Source organism: Elephantulus edwardii, unplaced genomic scaffold (genome assembly GCF_000299155.1).
Source record: "Elephantulus edwardii isolate Elephantulus edwardi_28Jun2011 unplaced genomic scaffold, EleEdw1.0 scaffold00041, whole genome shotgun sequence".
NCBI lineage: Eukaryota > Metazoa > Chordata > Mammalia > Macroscelidea > Macroscelididae > Elephantulus > Elephantulus edwardii.
The window spans coordinates 1,357,990-1,378,845 of NW_006399791.1; the positions used below are offsets into that span (position 1 = coordinate 1,357,990).

The 20,856-nt window shown below is 45.5% G+C and overlaps 1 protein-coding gene across 1 annotated transcript; it reads right to left on the reverse strand.

Annotated features, from left to right (window-relative positions):
• Positions 1-9,755: 9,755 nt before the first annotated feature.
• STARD5 (StAR-related lipid transfer (START) domain containing 5) lies at positions 9,756-20,094 on the reverse strand. The gene is made up of 6 exons (XM_006885121.1): positions 19,976-20,094; positions 19,058-19,107; positions 18,254-18,386; positions 16,187-16,304; positions 14,888-14,981; positions 9,756-9,903 (listed from the first exon to the last, which is right to left on the reverse strand). Exons 1-6 carry the CDS (start codon positions 20,072-20,074, stop codon positions 9,756-9,758), a joined length of 642 nt encoding a protein of 213 aa, XP_006885183.1. The 5' UTR covers positions 20,075-20,094.
• Between the last annotated feature and the right edge of the window lie 762 nt (positions 20,095-20,856).

The following is a 20,856-nucleotide window of genomic DNA, read 5'->3' on the forward strand; positions in this document are numbered from 1 at the left end:
TTCATGTCCTGCTTGGCAAAATCATCCAACTATGATGGCTGTGTACATAGTCCACCACTAAATGGCAGCATTTATTTATCTGATGACTCTGCAGTCTAGACAGGCCTGGCAAGGACAGGTTCATCTTCTGTTCTGTTTGGTCTCCATGGTAGGAACTCAAAGTCCGGGAGCTACAACCATCTAAAGGATCTTTTACTTCCATGTGTGGTAGTTGTGTTTGGTTGTTGACTGGAAACTCAACTCTGGCTGTTGGTCTGGTTCTGAGGTTCAGAGTCTCAGGGTTGAGGAGCCAAGTAGAAGCTGTATGTATTTTATGAACACACCTTGGGAGCCACAAAGCATCACTTCCATGATATTCTACTGTTTAAGATTTAAGGGGAAAAGCACTATTGCTGAGACCAATATTGGAAATAACATCTCACCACATAAAATAAATGCAAGACGATGCCAGGTCATATATAAGATAAGCTAAAGGAGTGTAAGTGAAACCCAAGGTGTGGGTAGATGTGCCAACAGAATGAGGGGGTAAGAGAAAAACTGCTGCCATCAACCGACCACACATGAGCATTATGATTGGTGTAAGTGACCATTGTATTCAGGGATCACAGCAGCTTCTGCAAGTAGTGGCTACTGTGCCATTACATCAACAAGGAAGTGACTTATCCAGCCGGTGAGTGGTGAGCTAGAGAAACAGAGTCTTTTATTTTCTAAAATTTTAATTGGTTTACATAAAAAAGTTGCATACATTGTGTTTTGTGTATATACATTGTATTTCATTTATATACATTGTGTTTCATGCCTGTCTCCTTTCTTCACATTATCATTCCTATGCATTGTGTCTTATAAAATTAATCACCATTGATCCCTGCCCATCATTACCCCACCTTTTCAGGTTCCCACTAGATCTTTCCTAATTCCTTCACTCCCTTACTCTGGCCCACAAACTCTGTGACCTCAAGATACCACTCCCCCTTTCGCCTGTCTCTTCCCTCCTCTTTCCCCTTTGGACTTTGGTACACACCCTACTAGCTATTCTTCCATTATTTAAAAACATTTTATTAATTTTAATGAACATTTATAGATATTTTGGATTTCCATTCATTGTTGAACTATCCTTCCATTTTTACAATAATGGTCATATGTAGTATCTGTCTTTATGAGACTGAGTTAGTTCACATAACATAATGCTCTCCAGACTCTCCCATGTTATGTGTTGTTGTTGTTGTTGTTATGTGCTGTCAAGTTGCCTATGACTCATAGTGACCCTATTGTACAACAGCTCTGAAGCCTGCCCTGTCCTGAGCCAGTCTCACTGACTGACACGCCTACCTCCATTGCCCCAGTTACTGTATCAATCTTTCTCATCCGAGGTCTTCCTCTCCTGCACTGTTCCTCCACCCTTCTGAGCATGATGTACTTCTCCAAGGATCGGTCTCTCCTGGCCATGTGCCCAAAATATGTGAGGTGGAGCTTCAAAATCCTAGCCTTGAAGGAATAACTTGGTTTCACGCTCTCCAAGACAGATATGTTTGTTGTCTTGGGGTCCATATTGTGTTCAAGACTCTTCTCCAGCACCACAACTCTAAGGCATCAATTTTTCTTCTGTCATCCTAAGTCATTGTCCAGCTCTCTGATGCGTAGCAAGTAATTGCGAAGACCATGACCTGGATCAGGTGCACGTTAGTCTCCTGATTGTCATTGTTGCTTCTCAGTACTCTGGTGAGGTTCCTGATGGCATATTTTCCCAGTGCAATTCATCTTTTGATTTCATGGCTACTGGTGCTGAGAGTTTTTAGTATGGAGCCGAGCAAGCGGAAGTGGTTAACAACCTCAATCTCTTCTTCATCTATCATGGTGCTGCCAATTGGCCCAGTGATGAGATTCTTTGTCTTCTCGATGTTGATCTTTAATCCATATTGAAGATTACAGTCCCTGACCTTCTACAGTAAGCACTTCATGTCTTGCTCAGTTTCACCAAGCAAAGTTGTGTCATCTGCATAACATAGGTTGTTGATGAGTCTTCCTCCAGTCCTGAGACCACATTCCTACTCAATAAACTGAGCCTCCTGAATGATCTATTCTGCATATAGATTGAAAAGATATGGAGACAAGACTCATCCCTGAATCACTCCTTTCCTCATTTTGAACCATGCAGTGTTTTTCTGCTCTGTTTTGAAGACTGCTTCCTGGTCTGAGTATAGGTTTTGCATCAGACAATCAAGTGCTCTGGGATTTCCATTCTCCTCGAGGTTAACCATAATTTGTTATGATTCACACAGTCAATTGCCTTTGCACAGTCAATGAAACACAGACAGATATCCCTCCGATGCTCTGCCTTCTGCCAAAATTCACCTGACATTGGCAATAATGTCTTTAGTGTCATGACCCTTTCTAAACCCAGCTTGTATTTCTAGTAGTTCTCTGTCAATATACTATTCTAGTCATTTTATAAATAATCTTCAAGATTTTGTTTGCATATGATATTAGTGATATTATTTAATAATTTCTACATTCTGTCATGTGACAAATATAGATCTCTTACAGACAGTTGGCCAAGTAGTTGTCCTCCAGATTTCTTGGCACAACCTGGTAGGCACATCCAGGGTTGCATCTGTTTGTTGAAATATATCAATTGATATGCCATCAACTCCTGGGGCCTTATTTTTTTTTCCAAGTCCTTCAGAGCAGCCTGCACTTCCTTTGGCATCATCATTGACTCTTGATAATATGCTGTTTCTTTTAATTCTTCTGTGTAAGCCAATTATTTTTGGTGCAGTAACTCTGTACACTCCTTCCATCTTATTTTATTGCTTCCTGTCATTCAATATTCTGCCCATAGCATCTGTAAATATTGCAACTTGTGGCTTGAATTTGTTCTTTAGTTCCTTTAGCTTGGGAAATGAGGAGCAAAGTTCAGCCCTTTTGATTTTCCAAATCTAGCTCTTTGTACATTTCATTATAGTACTTTGTCTTCCCAAGCTGCCCTTTGAAATCTTTTATGCAGTTCCTTAACTTCTTGATTTCTTCCCTTTGCTTTAGCTTCTCAGTGCTCTACTGCAATATTCAGAGTCCTTCTGACATCCACTTTGGTCTTTTCCATCTTTGTAATGACCTTTTGCATTCTTCATGGATGATATTCTTGATATCTTCCCACGGCTCCTCTGTTATTTGTTCATTAGTGTTCAAAGCCTCAGAAAAAAACCTGTTCCTGAGTTGGTTTGTAAATTCAGGGGAAGGAGATTCAAGATGAAATTTTGATTCCTGTGTATTTGATTTGACCTTCTTTAGCTTTAATTTGAACTTGCATGTTGTTGTTGTTAAGTGTCGTCAAGTCATAGACAACTCATAGCAACCCTATAAATGAAAGACCTGAACACTTGTATAAATTTCATCATTTCTCCAAGTTCATAGAGTTTCCAGAGGCAAGCTGTTTTGGAAGTGGATGCCACTCCTGCTTCCAAGCTGGTTTTAATCAGGGAGCTCAACCAAAGACTGTCCACCATAGGTAACCATTATCACATTTGACATGTCAGTGTCACAGTGTTTAGTATCACAGCAAACACGAGTTACCTCTGTACAGTGAACTTGTATATGAGTAGTTTAAATCATTGCTCCTGAGTGCTGCATAGTATTTCATTGGGTCAATGTACCGCAATTTGCCAATCCTTTCATTAGTTGGTGGATCTTTTTACTGTTTCCCTGAGGAAAATAGAACTGAGACACAGAGATTTGTACACCAATGTTCATAGCAGCAGCATACACATTAGCAAGACAAGTCCTTTTGTGGTTTATGTAGACACAGACCAGGGGATTCCTAGTGTTGTAGGAAAATTCCTTCTAGGTATCTGATCAAAAGGATATTTGCTTATTCACTTCTTAATGCTTGAGTGCAACTTTAAGACAAAGCAATGTGACAATATTAGCAGTAAGTAGTTTGCTGCTTGCTATTGTGAAATGAGTGTAAGGAGAGTTCTGTCAGGGACCACAACACTGCATGAAAAATAGCTACTCCCAAGCAGTACCATTTGGGCCATGTTGATGTGTTGACATATTCTACTTTCACCTCCTGACTCCATTAAAGCCTAGGTGCTGATCCAAGTGGTTCTGACTTATGAGTGTCAGAGCAGAACTGTGGGTTTCCCCTGTTATTTAAATGAAAGTTTATAGAGAAATTGGTTTTCCACTCAACAATTCATATACCTTTTTTCATGACATTGATTTCAATCTCCTCACTGTAACAGCATCCCTCCCTGTGTTTCCCTTTCCAATTCACCCTTCTCTCCTGTACCTTCTTGCCTATTCCTGAGGAAATGCTTTCATTTTAACCTCATGTGGTTGGTTGCTCTAAAAAGTGTGTTCCTCCTTGGTATTATTGGTCACTTTATAGCTTTATTATTTGGTTAGAAGTTGAGACAAGGGTGGGTAGGGAAATGGATTTCATTTTCAGACTTGAAGACTAAGGGATCATAGTCTCAGGGGTTCAACCAATTTCTAGTAGACTTCTAAGCTTAATTCCTTTTATGGTTTTTAGTTTTGTTCCACATTTTCCTCCTGTTCTATCAGAGACTTTCTATCATAATCTCTTTCAGTGTAGTCAGCAGTAGGGGCCTGCTACCAACTAGTTTCTAGTCTCAGGGTTATGGAGACTGACGTTCATGTGACCTCTGAGACGTCTGGACTAAACAGATTATTTTCTTCCCTTCTTTCTGCTCCAGACATGGAGACACCAGGTTACAGCTTAAATGACTGTTTACACGTTTTTAATACCTTAATTTCTCCTCACCAGAGTAAGATAAAGAACTTTGTTTTTATAGATTGTTGTTGTTTGTTGTTAAGTGCCATTGAGTCGTAGGTGACTCATAGCAACCCTATGAATGAAAGACCCAAACATGTTTATAACTTTCTTCCTTTCTCCAGGTTCATAGGTTTTCCGGAGGCAAGCTATTTCGGAAGTGGATGCCACACCTGCTTCCAAGTTTGTTTTAATCGGGGGGCTCCACCAAACACTGTCCACCATGGGTAACCATTCTCGCATTTGACTCATCAGTGTCACAGTGTTGAACTTCATAGCAACCACGTTACCTCTGTACAGAAAGTGGACAGACCAGGGCTATATGACCTAGAAGAATGTTTGACTAAAAACAATTAAAAACAGGCCCAAGAGCCGTGGATTAGAGTCACCCACCTTTGGCTTGGTAGCATCACTTTCTGCCCACCAGGCCAACTGATCTCTATGATGCTGCTGTTGTTAAGTGTCATTGATTATGTTGTACAAATTCAGCTCAATGGACTCAAGACGATGGTAGTGAGCTCCCAGGCCCTAAAACTCATTTTTTCAATGTGTTGGATTATGCTTAAGAAGTTTTCATAATTTTCCCACGTTTGCTCTGCTATACCACGTGAACCTATGTATAGTGAATTAAACGTGAATTTAAAAATACTACCTGCACACCTGCATAGTCATGCATAATCTCATTCGTACACACCTGTTCAGCTTGTCTCTCAGCTTATGCATCCACTCATAGATGGATGCTTTTACTGATAATGTCAGATTTTAGATTAATATTTATAATTGTTAATGGTAACTCTTGTGCAATTCTGTATTTATATTGTGCCAACCACTCCCTTAGGATAAAATGCCTTTTCATAGGATTTCTAATAACTGATTTTTCAGAAATCGGTCATCATCCTCTCTTCTGAGGTGCTGAGTGAACTAGATCCTCCAATTTCTTAGTTAGTAACACAATTTTAGGGCCAGAGGAAAAACGGAACAGGGAGACGAGGGTCCCAGCAGGAACTGCAGCAGCTTTGGGCAAACGCCCCCAGCCTGCTTCATAGTTCTGTTTGAAAATCGGGGCACTACGCCCTTAGGGAATTACAGCAACTGCCCATGACCTTGGAGAACATCTGTGGTCAACATGTAAGAAAAAGTTGCCTCTCACCAACTCTTAATAATCGAAACAAGCAACTAATTGGCAAGGTAAAGAATAGGAAGAAGACCCCATAAATACTGGTAGGTCTATGTTCCTTCTCACTTACCAGAGAGGATTTGCTGTCTCTTAGTGCCCAGTGCTTTGCTGTTTGTATGTCTTTTTTTCTTTCACTAATAAACCTGATTTTGTGTTAGGTACCATCAAGTTGGAACCAGTCTATAGGTGACCCTTTGGCAGGTTTTCAGAGACAGTTAATTGCAGGAGAGGAGATTGCCCATTCTTCTCTTGCAGAGTAGCTGGTGGCCTCAAACTGTGCCTTTGGGATTGTAGCAGTTTCTGGCCACTAGGCCACCAGTTGTTTTGTGCTGTCACGTCAACTGCAACTCATAGTGACCCCTAGTACAACAGCCCTAAACCCTGCTCTATCTCGTGCCAATCTTACTGTCTCCGACACAGCTACCCCCATTACCCCAGTCTCTGAATCAGTCAGACCTCCCTAATAAAGCTGATACATTCATTAATAAGTATCTGTCTGTGGCAACCTTCTTTAGAGAGAACATACTAGTTACCTCTGAGCATTTTCTACACTGCTACCAGAACCTAACCCAGCACATGCTAGCCATTTGCATCACCTAGGGCCCCTTCTGAATCCATAGGAAGCTAAGAAGTTATTCCCTGGTAGTAAGCTCTTAGAAGATCTAGGTAATGTCCAAAACTTTAATAGAATCCCTTTAATGACTTCACGGTTCCATTCAATCTGAGAAATACCTGGCTTAGATTGTCTCTTGTATGTTGCCTTGTATGATCAAAGTCAGCCAGTTACTGTGGATAAGAAATTTGAGACCCCATGTGGTTCAGTTTGGTGTTTGGTTTGTTTGTTTTTTGCTTTTTTTAAATCTACTAAAAATTTCCACTATGGATACAGTTTAAAAAGGAAAGGTTTGTCTCAACTCCACAGGCATCCGCCAAGATCTCTCAGGGGGTGCTTGGCCCAGTGCTTGGCAAGGACACAGAGATACAGAAGGTGCACTCCTTGTCCTCCAGCATGTCACCATCTGTGCTCGTAGTGAGTTCCTATAGCTAGGGAACTATTTTAGTCCTATTAAGCAGCCAAGTGGTGCATTTGGACCAGTGTGGTACAGAAGAAAGTGGCTTTCCATAGATTGGAAAGTGATGAAATGAGTGAGCAAAGTATTGGCTATGAGCCTGAGACTTGGAAAAAATGTCTTTAGGAGACCTAGAAAATCAAGTTTATGGGTGGAGCTGAGATTATCTGAGGACAAGAATGGCTGGGTTTTATAGCCCTCCCAGTACCTCCTCCAGCTTCTGACCCATTCCAGACGGCCACCTTCCCTTTGGCTAATAGGGCCACTTTGACTGCCCAGGGGCCTCTCCAGACCAGTGGGGTCTTCAATCAGTAACAGGAGGTCAAAAATGAGTGACATGAGTCCGGCGGGGGGAAAAAAAACCTCCTCCAGTCCAAGATGGAATTTATATTTGGATTTATTTTATTCTCAGCCAACTTCTTTCAAACTGACATTATCTCAAATGCCTTTGAACACAATGCTTTCAGTCAGCCTCAGAGAGCACAACAATCATCACTAACAATCACTCATTCATCATCAGCACCCGTGAAAATGCATTTACCTCGGGGCCTCTCCTGGGCAGCTCTAGTTCTTGGCTTTGCACAGGATTTGACAGCTTCAGAGATTATCTCATCTACACTCTGAAGAAGCAAGTTGAGTTGGGCTTGGTATTCAAGCACCTGTATTTTCCTTTAAAAGACAAGGAGTCAACATGTAGAGCTGCTAAGTATTTGGCAGCGGTTGAACCAAGATGTTTATGTTCTGGCTCCTAATCCACTGCTCAGATCAGCTTAATCTGATGCTGGAGACACAGGCAGAGTGCATCCAGAGGACTCTGTGCTCTCCCTGGGATGCTGGCCTAACATCTAGCTGGGCAGGACTCGACAGGGGAGCTCCATCTTGCTAACTAAGATGGTCAAGTTCCAAGGTGTGGATGTCAGAGTTCAGAAGAAAAGCTCTCTTTGAATCATGCAGCCACATTCACACGATTCACTCATGAGGAGCTGGTTTAGAACAGTCCTTGGCAATGAACCTGGTTTAGTCCTTGGCACTGAATCCAAAACACACTAGTTGCTATCGTGTTGGTTCTGAATCATGGTGACCCCATGTGTGCCACAGTTGACCTGAGCGCCCTAGGTTTTTCAGTGGCTCAAGTCGGTCATCAGGCCTTTCTTCTGAGGCTCCAATGGATGGACTCAAACCTGCAACCTTTTAGTTAGTTACCAGCTATGTGAATACCACCTAGGGACTCCCCTGCTGCAGAGTACAGAACCACTAATTACTTCTTGAATGAGATAGTGGATGAATAAAAGCTAACCAAACTTAAGGGTCCATGATTTCCTGATGAGGAAACATTTTTTTGAATGGATTAAAAAGTACAATTATTGTGCTGGATGATCTTCTCGGCATGTCTCTAGAAGCTCTAGTTTCCCTAGTACATGGAAAGAAGTGTTTTCTATACCCCTTGATATTTAGTCATCATGCTTCAAAGTCCTAGGTCAGGTTTTGGTGTATTCAGGAGATAATCACCCTAGAATCCAAGTGCTGGGAAGCGCCTGTGAAATAAGAAAAACGTTTTTCATTTGGAAGGACAGAGGCTGAGGAGTACATGGAAATTTTCTGCACAGCCTATGATACCCTGAGCAACTCTACAAGGAGGAACTTGGTGAGGTTTAAGGAATCTTCCTTATAAGGAAGGGGCACCGCAGCTGAAGGTACCAGAAGGCACCTTGACAGTTCCTTGTTGGATGGCATGACCTAGACTGGAGAGCAGGAAAGGCAGTCACGTGGCTGCTGAGATCTGCTGCAGACAGCAAAGCTGTGCTTCCTGGTTCTGCTGTTGATGGGGTGGGCCAGGACTCTGGGAGGTTTGTAGCTCGCAGCACAGTCTAAGAGGGGATCCCAGCCAGCTTTGCTGGGAGGAGGGCTGCCCTTCCACCCTTCCTGCTGGCCGATCTACGTCCTGACCACTGGATGCCTGCCTACTCTCCATACAAGAGTTGGAAGCCAAACGCCCAAAAGGAAGAAGGCTCTTCTTCTCAGATTTTCATGTGCAAAGATGAGCAGCTTGCTCAGCTCCGAATCCCTTCCAAAGAGCGCTCGCTGCCAAGATAACAGATTCGATCTGCTACAGATCCAAGCTGCCTGCTTTACCCAGGAATAGATTTGTCTCAGTGCAGGGAAAGTAGGGGAGTGAGAGGGTGAGAGGATAGGGAAATGGTAAAGGAATACAGAAAGTCTTTTTTCTTAATGCATATCATTTTGTAAACCTCTGCTTTCAAGTTGACATCACAGTGTTAGAAAAACTTACACCAGGGTCTGCAGTGCAGGTCTGAGAGGGCTCTGAATGGGGCAAAGGTGGCAGGGCTTGGTTTTCAAATATTGCGCATAGTTCTTTTTGAGAATCAGGGAGAGACATCTCTGATTGTGATGGGAAGGTAAAGGCCTTAGATCAGAGTGGATCAATGGAATCTGAGTAGAGCCCATTCCACCGTGCCCAGGGAGCTGTGCTTGGATAAATGGCAGATAGAGGGCAGAGCACATGGACGGCACATCCCACCAAACCCCTGGCTGGAAGAGGAAGCAGGAAGGGCTGGGCTGGTGTTGTCAGAGAATATCTTACTGCAGGTTCCAAATAGTAAATCAGACCCTCTGGCTCTCCTGAGATCGTCAGCGTCCCAACACCCAGAGCTCTTTCGTCAGCCAGCTCGGTCTGTCCTTTCCCAAGCGGGGACAGTCAGTCATGGAATGTCTTCACTGCTTTCTGAAGGTTGGCGTAGAATCCTGCCATGCTGCGTGGGAAGAAGGAGTCCACTACGGTCTGTGGGAGGTAACCGCTGAGGTCGGTGTGGAAGAATGTGATCACGCGGGTCTTGTCGGGCTCCCTGGGAAAATACAAGGACAGCTGTGTTAAGTGTCAGCCGCAAAAGGCTTGGGGACAAATGTCAGGGAAGCACAGCTATCTGTACACAATGTACTAGTCTAATCTTTAATGAAGCCCCAATTCATTGCCCTTCTTCACCTATTGATTTTTGGATGGAAACATGTGACCTCTTCTCTCGTGGAAGCATTGCATGGACCAGGAGCGGCAGTCTCTGCCTCCAGCTCCCTTCCAGATTCCTTCACTCAGTGAAAACTCCCTCTGTCAGGTGTTGGGAGGAGTAGACATAGAGAACCTCAGTTTTCAAGGAGGTCTGGGAATTGCTAAGGGGTTCCCGAGACCCTTTCAAGCCATCAGCAAATTAAAAACTATTTTTCCTAACAATATGAAGAGGGTTTTTTTCCCTTTCCAGTTGCATTGTCTTACATGGACAAGGTAACATTGTCCTGAGGTTACCTGACAAGTGATTTCACACGAAACTTAATGTAACGGTAGAAGGGGGCTTCAGTGAGCCTGATATTAATGAGAAAAACAAAACGTAAAAAAAAATAAAATAAAAAAAATAAAAATTTGCTCTTCTTGTTATTTTTGCTTTCTGAAAAATGCAGCCACTTTTCATAAAAATAGGGGATTTATCCTTACATATAATGGATCTGTTGTCATTTTTAAAAGAAATGATACATTTTTGCATTTCCTCTGTTTTCATTTTAAGGAACAAACCTATCTCGGAAGAGGCAAGTATGTTGAGACTTATATCTAGAAATCTGTATTTTTAACAGATCTTGTGCCCCCGTTTCCCAGGCCCTTTTTTCTCCCTCCCAGGATTCTGAGGCACAGCCCAGGGCACCACTAACTGACTTAACACACCCTGTATTAACTGTTCGTAGGGTAGAAACATGAACAGGTGGATGAGAACTTTTACTGGGGGACCATGTTCCTCTGTGGGTCAGCACTAGGGCACATGGGAGGAGACATTTTTTCACTGAGGATGAGTAGGCAGACGCAAAATTATCATATTACAAACTAATCCCAGTATATAATGGCTGTTGCAGGCACACCAGTATGTGATATTTATAGAAGGAAAAGGGGCCACAGAGAGGAGTTTTAAGTCACCCAGTCTACTAAAAAAAGCTTGTGATAACAGCCTATAATATAGATTAACTAAGATGAAAAGTATAAAGTAGCATATTTCCTCGGCACAGAAAACCAAGCAACCAAGCCCCTTGTCAAAAAACTAATTCCAACTCTTGGTAAATCCCATGTTATAGAGTAGAACTGCTCCAAAGGTTTCCATGCCTGTAATCTTTATGGAAGCAGATTGCCAGAAACGACTCAGCTATGAATAGACTTCCCCACCTGGAAAACAACCCAGAACCCAACACCTTTCCCCTCCATCTGTGCCATCACCACAACCACCTCTTGCCTAGACTCCTGCTAATTAGACTCCTCTAATTAGTCTGCTTCCTCTTGTTCAGTTGTACACTCTAGATTTGTCCTGGTAGTTAATACTGAAGTCGGAGAAGGCCCTACGTGTTCAAAATTTTCTTATGGCTTCCCATCTTATGGAGAAGAAATGGTCCATGTCTTCACATCAAAACACTACAGAGTCTGACTCCTGCTTCCACGCTAGACAGAACCCCTGGTCCTCCCTTGCTCCCTCTGTTCCAGCCACAACAGCCTCCAAGCTGGTTCCAAAGAAGCCTCAGGGCTGTTCCCCTGCTCAGCCTTCTGCTAGAAACACTCCACAGATAAGCCATGATTCTTAGCATCTCCCCAAATACCATCCTTCAGCAATGTATTCGCTGACCCCCATGGCCCACTCCCACTTTCCCCAGCTTCTGCACCTGACTTTGATTTACCAACAACTGATTTATTACAAGTGTGAACATCTGCTATTACTTTTGTGTGTGTGTGTGTTTTGTCTGTTTCCTGCTGCCCCCGTGAGAATCTAAATCCCACAAGAGGTTTATCTATCTTGAGAGGTCAATAAAATGATTAGGAATAGAATATAGATTCTGGAGACAGATGTCTGGGTTTAAATGCAGATTCTAGGGGAGCTCTGGTGGCCTAGTGGCAAGGAACTGCAACTATAATCCCAGAGGCGCACGGTTCGAATCCACCAGATGCTCTGCCGAGGAAGGAGGGACAATCTCCTCCTGTACCAGTCAGATCTGATTTGATGGTACACGCACACAAAAATTTAAAAAAAAATGCAGATTCTATTATACCTTCCTGGCTGTGTGAACTTGAGCTTTATGCTAAACCTCTTGGTGCCCTGTTTCATGATCTAAAAGATGGAAATAGCAGTAGCACATTTGGGCTGTTGAAAGAATGGAAAGGAGTAACACTATGTGAGTGCTCTGATTGGTGCCTGACACACAGTCAGACTCTAGTAAGTGTCTGCTGCTGGGGCCGCTGCTTCATAGGATCTAGAACAAGCCTGTGGGTACCTAAAGAACAAACAAATCTATCTTGAAAGAAGTGAAGCCAGACCATCCCTCAGGAGCAAACACGGTGAGGCTCTGTCTCATGTACATACTTTGGGCACATCATCTGGGACACCAGCCCCTGGAGAAAGATAACACATCTTTGAGGAGGTAGACCAATACATGGTTGCAACAATGGGCTTATGCACTGGAGATATTGTGAGCATGAGCTTAGTACAGGACTTGGGCAGCGTTTCATTATTTTACATGTTGTTTGTTGTGTGCCACTGAGTGTGAACTGACCCATAGCTGACCCTCTAGCAGGTTTTCAGAGGCAGCAAATCACACCGGAGTTTACCCAACATTCTTCTACAGAGAAGCTGGTGGATTCAAACGGCATACCTTTTTGAGATTGCAGCTCAGTCTGACCACTAGGCCAACAGAGCTCCCTCGAGCTCCACCAGAGGCTCACAATGGTCTGGACCTAATTCAACGACACCCAGTAACAACTAGGGAAGGATCATCATCGTAGGCTTCAGATTCACAACTGTGGGAGATGAGGTCCGCGTGTATGTGACTTTGACATAAAACATTCCTGGGGCATCAAGGGCTTTATTAAATTAACGAGAGGTGAAAACCAAGGTTGTACTTGAAATTTGTTCACTCTTGGCTCTGGTGAAACCCAATCACTACATTTAAAAATTCTTTGCAGTCGTCTTTGTGACCTGGCATAAGCCATGATGGGCTGGTTGCTTCTTAAGTTTTCTCTAAAAATGTCATCCATAGTGACCAGTTCATAATGAGAAAGGGCTCTGCCTCTTATTCTGAAAGCTACTATCAGACCCGGCAAAGCTGAAGGGCTGATCCCAATACCTGACTCTGCCAAGGAGGAGGAAGTGGAGGAGGAGAGAATGAGGCGGAGCCCAGCCAGCACCCTCAGTCCAATCACTGGATCTGGAGCATCTCTGTGTCTGGGGCAAAATCGAGTGAAGGAGTATGTGTTTGTGTTGGAACCTACTATCATATTTTTAAAACTAAATGTTGCTGCATTAAAAAGAAAAAACAACCACACTGCTTAAGTGATGTTAAAAAAGCCAGCTGAGCAAGGAGGTGCTGGGTGTGGATTCGCATTGAAGTGTGTCTCCTGGACTGTGGCTGACAGCATAGCCTCTTCTGCCTCCTGGTGGCCACGCAGGAACCACAGGGTTCCACCAGGCACATCTGCAGGTGCACTTTGTTTCACTGTCTACTTGAGTGGCTCCCAAGACCGACTGGTGACCTGAACTGCCCAGAAAGGTCCTGGTAAATATCTGCCCATGGCTCTGAGAACATGGGAATGGAAGGGGGCACGTGTTCCATTCTGCCCCAGCTTGTGCCATGGTTGCTGAGCGGTCATTCCGAGCAGTCCTTCCATGTTCGGCCACTTCCCCCATTCCTTGTCCAGGGTGATAACACTGGTGATTCCAGTGGGGTGGAACAGCTGTCCTGTCAGCTGCTGCAGGTTGGTGGGTCATGCTCCAAGAGCAACCCTGCTCTGCCAGCTTCCCAGCCTCTGACCCTGGACAGAGGGCCCTTAACCTCCCCAGCTTCTGCTTCCTCCTCTGATCAACTAAACCACAATATAGCTCAGGATGCTGGAGGCTTGAATAACTAACTCAAAAAGGACATCAAGAGTAATGCCTTACGCACTGCCTTGGAGGCCCTGGCGTGCCTGCCCACGGCACCAGGGGTTAAGCTGCAGCACAAGAGCATGAATTTGCACTTAACTGAGGTCCCAGCCCACTGCAGGGGCCCTTTTAACCACGAGCAACATGGCTGGGTTGGGGGGGGGGGGGAGGTAGGGGGGTGGAAGTAATGCCTTCTCACAATCTTTCCCATTTGCCAGGTAGCACCGTGTATTAGGAGCCCTAGTACAGGAGAAGGAGGGGCAATCTCCTCCTGTGTGATTTACAGCTAGTGAAAATCCACTGGAGGGTCAGCTATGGGTTGGTTCTGACTTGAAGCATCCCCCAAAATGCCCTAGTGGTAAGAAACTGCACTGCCATAAAAAAGACACGTGGTTCAAACCCACCAGCTTCTCTGCAGAATGATGGGCAGTCTCCTTCCATGCAATTTAGGGTCAGCCATGAAATGAGTTTCGACTCAACAGCAAATAACAACAACGGTGGTGAAGTGGTTAAAGATTCTGACGCTAACTGAAAGGTCAGCAGTTCAAATCCACCACCTGATCCATCAGGGAAAGACATGGCCATCTGCTTCCAAAACGACGAACGGTTTGGGCACCCTGGGAGGGGAAGATGGTTCTACTCTGTCTTGTAGGGTTAGTAAGACTCAGAGTCCATTTAGTGGCAAGGGTTTTTTAATATTCTACACCATGCCACTCATAGGATAGTGTTTTGTAACGCCAATGGCTAAAGAATTGCTAGGCAGTTTTGTGGGTTTTTTTGGTTTTTTTTGCTAGGTGTTTTTATTATTGTGAATCTTAATCACTATGTCCATTTTAATGGAATGGCCACAGTTAAACACGGAGAAACGTAATTCAATTTGGGGTATGATTCTTACCCTGGTAGAGGTTCAAAGAAGCAACCACAAGGGTGGTTAAATCCTCTCACATAACCTGGCCTCGGAGGACACGAAGGGTGTTCAACATTGGTAGCTGGAAGACAAGGCCGATTGTCAGTGAACTAGAACTTGAGATACGAGGGTCAGTCAGTGAACTGCATGTGTTGTACTTCCTTAGTGCATCCAGACCCCACCACCTCGCCAGAGGGATCAGCAGGGGACTAGCTCATCTCCTTCTCCTCTCCCCAGCGCTCCTTACAGCTGCATAAACACACACACTCACAAACTCTCACATGTACAAGACAATCACACACACACACACACACGCACACATTCATATACATCTCCACTTCCATGTTCTTACACTCACTCACACACATTCATGCACAGACCTGGACACAAATACACATTTGCAATTTGCATGCTAACACACACTTACATGCATACACACACATACACTCTCACCTAGCATAGGCTTATGCATAGGCTCTCATATGTTGCTGTTGTTAGGTGCCATTGAGTATGACCCATGGCGACCTATGAACAAAAGATCTGAACTCTGTCCTGTCCTGTGTCATCCTCACACTTCTTGACACACTCCTCTCGTCTACGCTCAAGATAGTCATAGATACTCAGTCACATACATCCTCACACATGCATACAAACTCATACACCCACTCACACTTCTGCCTCTACACAAATTCATACACATACTCACATGCACTCCATGCCCACACTCATGAATTTTCTCAAACACTTGATTTCTGAAAGCCTGCCAGAGTGTTTGGAGAGCAGAACACTTCAGAGTGGGCAGTGGAAGATGTCCTCTCTCCAACTGCAGTTGTTGGAAGTGTTCACTCCCAATTCAGGAGGAAAGGCAGTGGCATGGCCCTTGGGAGGACAGACTGCAGAAGGTACAGAGGCAGGAAGGAGGTTGCTCATCCCAAGAAAACAGGACAGGATGGGTATGACAGCCCTCGGGTAGCCGGGCCATGAGGCCACAAAATTCCTGCTCTCTGAGCTTTTGTGAAGTCAAACTCGAGCCTGCAAGTGAAAAATTCTGGGTTTCACCAGGAATCATAATAAGAAACTGAGACAATCTGGGACTTGGAAATGAAGTTACAGGCATGGTGACATGTCCACCTCAGATGCCCAGGGCACAGACTCCTCTCCAAACTCCACAAAAGCAAGCAGAACCGAAGGATGAGGGGATGAGGGCTCTGGAGACCTCCATCAGGTCCTCTGAGCTGAAAGGGGGAGAAGAAAGAGTGTGGGCAGCACCTCAGCGCCACCACTTACCATTGGTACTGATGGTCCCATCCTCATACTTTTTGATGAGCACCAGGTCCACAAAATCTCTGGGGGAGATAATCTTCATGGCAGCTGAGGGGGTGGAGGTTCTGCTGACACACAGGGTCTGTCAGGACAGAGGGAAAGTCCAGCTTCGCTTGGTGGTCAGACCTCACCTCCCGCCCTCATCCCACCCGTGGGCTCTTTAGCCTGTTCCCTTCTAAGCCCAAGGACCTGGAAAGCAGCAACAGCAATGACACTCAGTGGGCACTACAAACTGGAGGGTCAAGGAAATTGGTTGCTCATGGTTACCTAGCTACTCTGAAGTTATGTTCCAAGAGTGAGTTGCCATGCATGGCATGTAAGGAGTTGAGCTGGAATCCAAAGACACATGGTTCAAATCCACCAGCAGATCTGTGGGAGAAAGACGGGCAATCTCCTCCCATGCCTCTGAAAACCTACAGGAGGGTCAGCTATGAGTCGGTTCCGAATCCACAGTGTATAACAAGTAAGAAACAGGTGGGATGAAAGCTCTCTTTTGGTCTCTCATAACTCTGAGAAATTGGTGTTATTAACCCATTTAACAGGTAAGAAAACTGAGGCTTAGAGAGGGTAAGGAACTTACCCATAAAGCCAATGGTGGCAATGGACTGTGATGAAGGCCAGAAGTGGGGTGAGACAAGAAAGGCACTAGGGTACAGCACTTAGCAGGCAGGCCTTTTAAAAACCAATCAGCTCTGTAATTAGTAGCTCCTTAAAAGTGATGCCCTAAGTGGCTTTCTGCTTTCATCCTAGTGCTGACCCTAGGAGGGGGCAGCTCTAGAATTTTATTCGTCTGTCCACTCTCCAATCAGCTCAAGTAAGGACACTCCTGTTATCTCAAGGTCACAATGAAGGAGAAGTCAGGCATAAAGGAGAAGGGCCCTTCTCCACACGGCTTTGATATTAAGGCTGTGGCACCATGTGGGGCTGACGGATCTCTTACGAGAGTCATCTTTGACTTCAGAGTCAGTGCATGTGCACGTTCCAGTGGAGGGTGTGGGACACAGTTCCCAGATGAGCCACCTTCCATGTGTCCTTCCCCAAAAGACCCACTCGAGAGCGGGCTGCACGCCCATGCAGTCTCTCACTCCACTTGCCATCTCCCACTGGGACAATCACGTATGCCCACTCCTCATCTGGCATCATCCCATCACACATTGCCTGGGGGTGGACAATCCCCAGTGTGTCAGAGGGACAATTTGGGAAATCGATGTCAAGGTTTAACCAAAGCATTGCAAACTAAGCTTCACAAGTTCACATCTCCTCCTTTCTTAAGCACATGCCCATCAAAGGCGCAAGTGTAGCAGTGGAAACATTTGCCTTTTTGGAATTCTGATATTTTTGCCGAGGGAATGGCAGAAATTATTTGATTTTTTAAAATAATCATATCCTCCACCCTCAATTGTTGTTGTGAACCACCGAGTTGGAACCAACCCATAGCTGACTCTCCAGTGGGTTTTCAGAGGCGGGTAATCACATGGGAGGAGAGTGCCCATCCTTCTCCTGCAGAGCAGCTGGAGGATTCAAACCATGTGCCTTAATGAGTGCAGTGCAGATTCTTACCTCTAGGCCACCAGAGATCCCTAATTACTATTTAAAAAACCCACCTTTTTAAATGAGGTTATTGTAGTCTTGGCGTGAACACATGGCAGAGTTCTAAGACTGGCACAGACTCCTCTCTGTGGCCAGGACTCTCGCTATTCATTACCTTGCCCGTTGGAGCAGCATTTTTCAAACAAGGGCAGATGGGCCAAATCTAGACACCACCCTCTGTAACCTCAGCCCTTAGGTACACTGCACCTCTGTGCCAGCTGCTACCATGATCTCTTGGCTCTGTGCAGGGTTTCTCTGACACTGTAATACACCACTTCCTACTCATACTTGAGAAAGATGGTGCAATCTAGGCACTAAGGGTCTACAGGGGAGTCCCCGGTGTTGAATAATGTCATGGATCTTATACTTGGGAGACAGGGCCAGGTTACTGCAGCAGGACCCTGACTCTGTACTTGGGACAACAAGCTTGGAAAGACTTACATCAGTGAGGTTTTCAATAATTTCAAAACTCTTCACGTTCTCATCCCACTTCTCTCGCAGGCCTCCAGCTTCAGGCTTCACACAGTTCCACACTTTCTCCAGGGATCCAGACACAATACCTTCCCCTCGGTACCTAGAATACAAGAAGGAATCTGACCCCAAGGCATTGGTTAGATGTATTTATTTGGGATTATATATAAGAACTAGGGAGTTCCTGGGTGGTGCAAATAGTTAATGTGTTCACTGTTAAGTAAAATAGAGAGGCTCAAGTTCACCCCAAGGTACCTCAGAAGAAAGACCTGGTGATTGTCCTCTGGTGGAAAAAAAATCAGCCACAGAAAACCTGATGGGGCACATTCTGACAAGCACAGTGTCACTAAAAAGACTAGAGAGACAGTGGGCCAAGTCATATCTCTTTAGGACAGGCTTACAGAAAAAGGGCTGAAATGTACCAGCCCACATTCCTGCATGAGAATGATGGAGCTCCTGAGGCTGTCACAGGAAAGGGCAAGGTTCAGCTCTATTGTTTGTAGGGTTATGATGAAATACTGTTCACTGGATGGCAACTAACAACCACCACCACCGTCCTGCAGGCCTGGGACAGTAAGCTTTCTCAAGGATCTGGTGTCCTGAAAAGGATTATATAGTTAAAAATGGGAGGTCCTCCTGGCTTTCTGGGAAGTGGCTGTGGCGAACTGTTCGCAAGGTGCTAGGAGTAATGGGACACTTTCAGGAAGCAGACAGGTGTAGGTTTCAGGAAGGGTGCGGCCGCTCTGACACACTTGACACAAGGCATGCACTTACAGGTTCCCTGGAAACTCCACAGATGGCCTCCAGGAAACCGAAACTCCATTCTGTCAAAAGGCACAGAATCGTAGAATTTTAGAGCTGAGAGGGTTCTGGGCCATCATTGTGGGCTCAATCCCTGTTTCACACAGATGTGCAGCTGGAGAGATGCAGTTGTCCAAGGTCACCCAGTGGAGATTGGTCCTGTAACTAGCTGCCTCCCAGTGCAGGTGATGGAGAAGGAGCTGTCCACTGGCTGATTCCAAGAGCTGTGGGTGGTTTTCCGACGTCCTTAGAAGGTAGCATAAGGTGCTCTGGTGGTGTAGTCCACAGAGAATTCCTCTGCTAACCCAAAGGAGGTGCCTCTAATAGTTGGACTTCACCCGCAGCTCCGTGGGAGAAAGGATATTCAATCCCCCATCCTTGCTGGAGGGTCAGCTATGAGAGCCATGAGTCTGTTTTGACTCGAGGGCAATGAGATGAATAACAGCCTGCAAACAATTTTGTTTCCCTAAGCAATTTAGAGCTATTTGTTAAACACCCGAGAGAGTATCAAGTAAGCAAAAACTTATTTTCTATTCCAGTTTCTGGGAACAACAAAGAGAGGAGTTTGGATAGTGATGACAGGAAAAAGGCTTCAAAGGCTGATGCTTTAGGTACCAAATGTAACTACTATTCACCAGCCAAACGATCTTGGGTGAGTCACTTAACCAAAGCGAAGCTACTTACCTCTTCCGGTCACAGTGAGTGCAGTAGAAGCAATATTTGATACAAGAACAATCCCAATTGCTCCCTTTCTCAATTCAGCTCTGGGAGATAAGGGTGCAGAGAAATTAGGGGGGTGGGGATAGGAGGAACCTGGGGCTTCCAGGGACCCTGGCCCTAAGGAGAAAAGGCTACCGGGATCCTGTCCCACCCAGTCAGTGCCTCACTCACGCCTTCCCGGCAAATCTTCCAGCCTGACGTGTCTCGCCGGTACAGCAGCAGCTTCTCGGCCACCTCCTCGCTTATCTGAGCGGCCTGAGCCGGGTCCATTGTGTCGGGGTGCTGCGCGTGGTTGCAGAGTCGCGGGTGGCAAGTGGCGGCAGCGGTGGTGGTGGCGGTGGTAGCGGCGGAGGCAGCACCTGGAACCCAGAGGCCTTGAAAGCTCGGGCCCTGGGCGGAGCCAGGAGCCCCGCCCCTAGCTCCAGCCCCCTATCTGGATTGGTTCTATCCCTCAAGCTCATCCCGCCCTTCTCTAGGATTGGCAGAGCCCGGGGCGGCCGAACCTTGCTCTGCAGGCCCAGTCACAGTCTGGGCTGGCCTTGGTCTCGCCCAATGATGTCCTGTCGGATCCAACTCTTCCCCGCCCTCCCGTCCGGTTCTGGGAGGGACCCTGCAGCCAGAGAAGCTGAGGGCCTGTAGTGGAGAGCTGGGAGGGCGAGGCCAGGTCAGGAACAACGTCCTGAGCTATTTTAAGGATTGTGGACTTTTATTCCAGAGCTAGGATTGTTTCGACCAGGCAGGCAGATGGTGAAATTTGCATCAGAAATAATAACCTTCTAGGGCGGCTGCTCGAAGGTTAGAGAGGGGTCGCTGCTGTGATGACGCTGGCCTGGAGCAGGTGGGCCAGTGGAGTGAGAGTGGGACAGATCTTGATGTATTCAGGGGATAGAGGGTAGATGTTTGTGGAGGCTGAAGTGGAGGAAGAACCATGACTTCTGGTTTAGGCAATTATGCTAGGGGGTGGGGCGGAAAAAGGCTTGAAAGTGAGTTTGAGTCTGGTTTAGCTGGAAACATCTAAGTGACCTGGTAAAGGAGACCTGCAGATGCCCTCA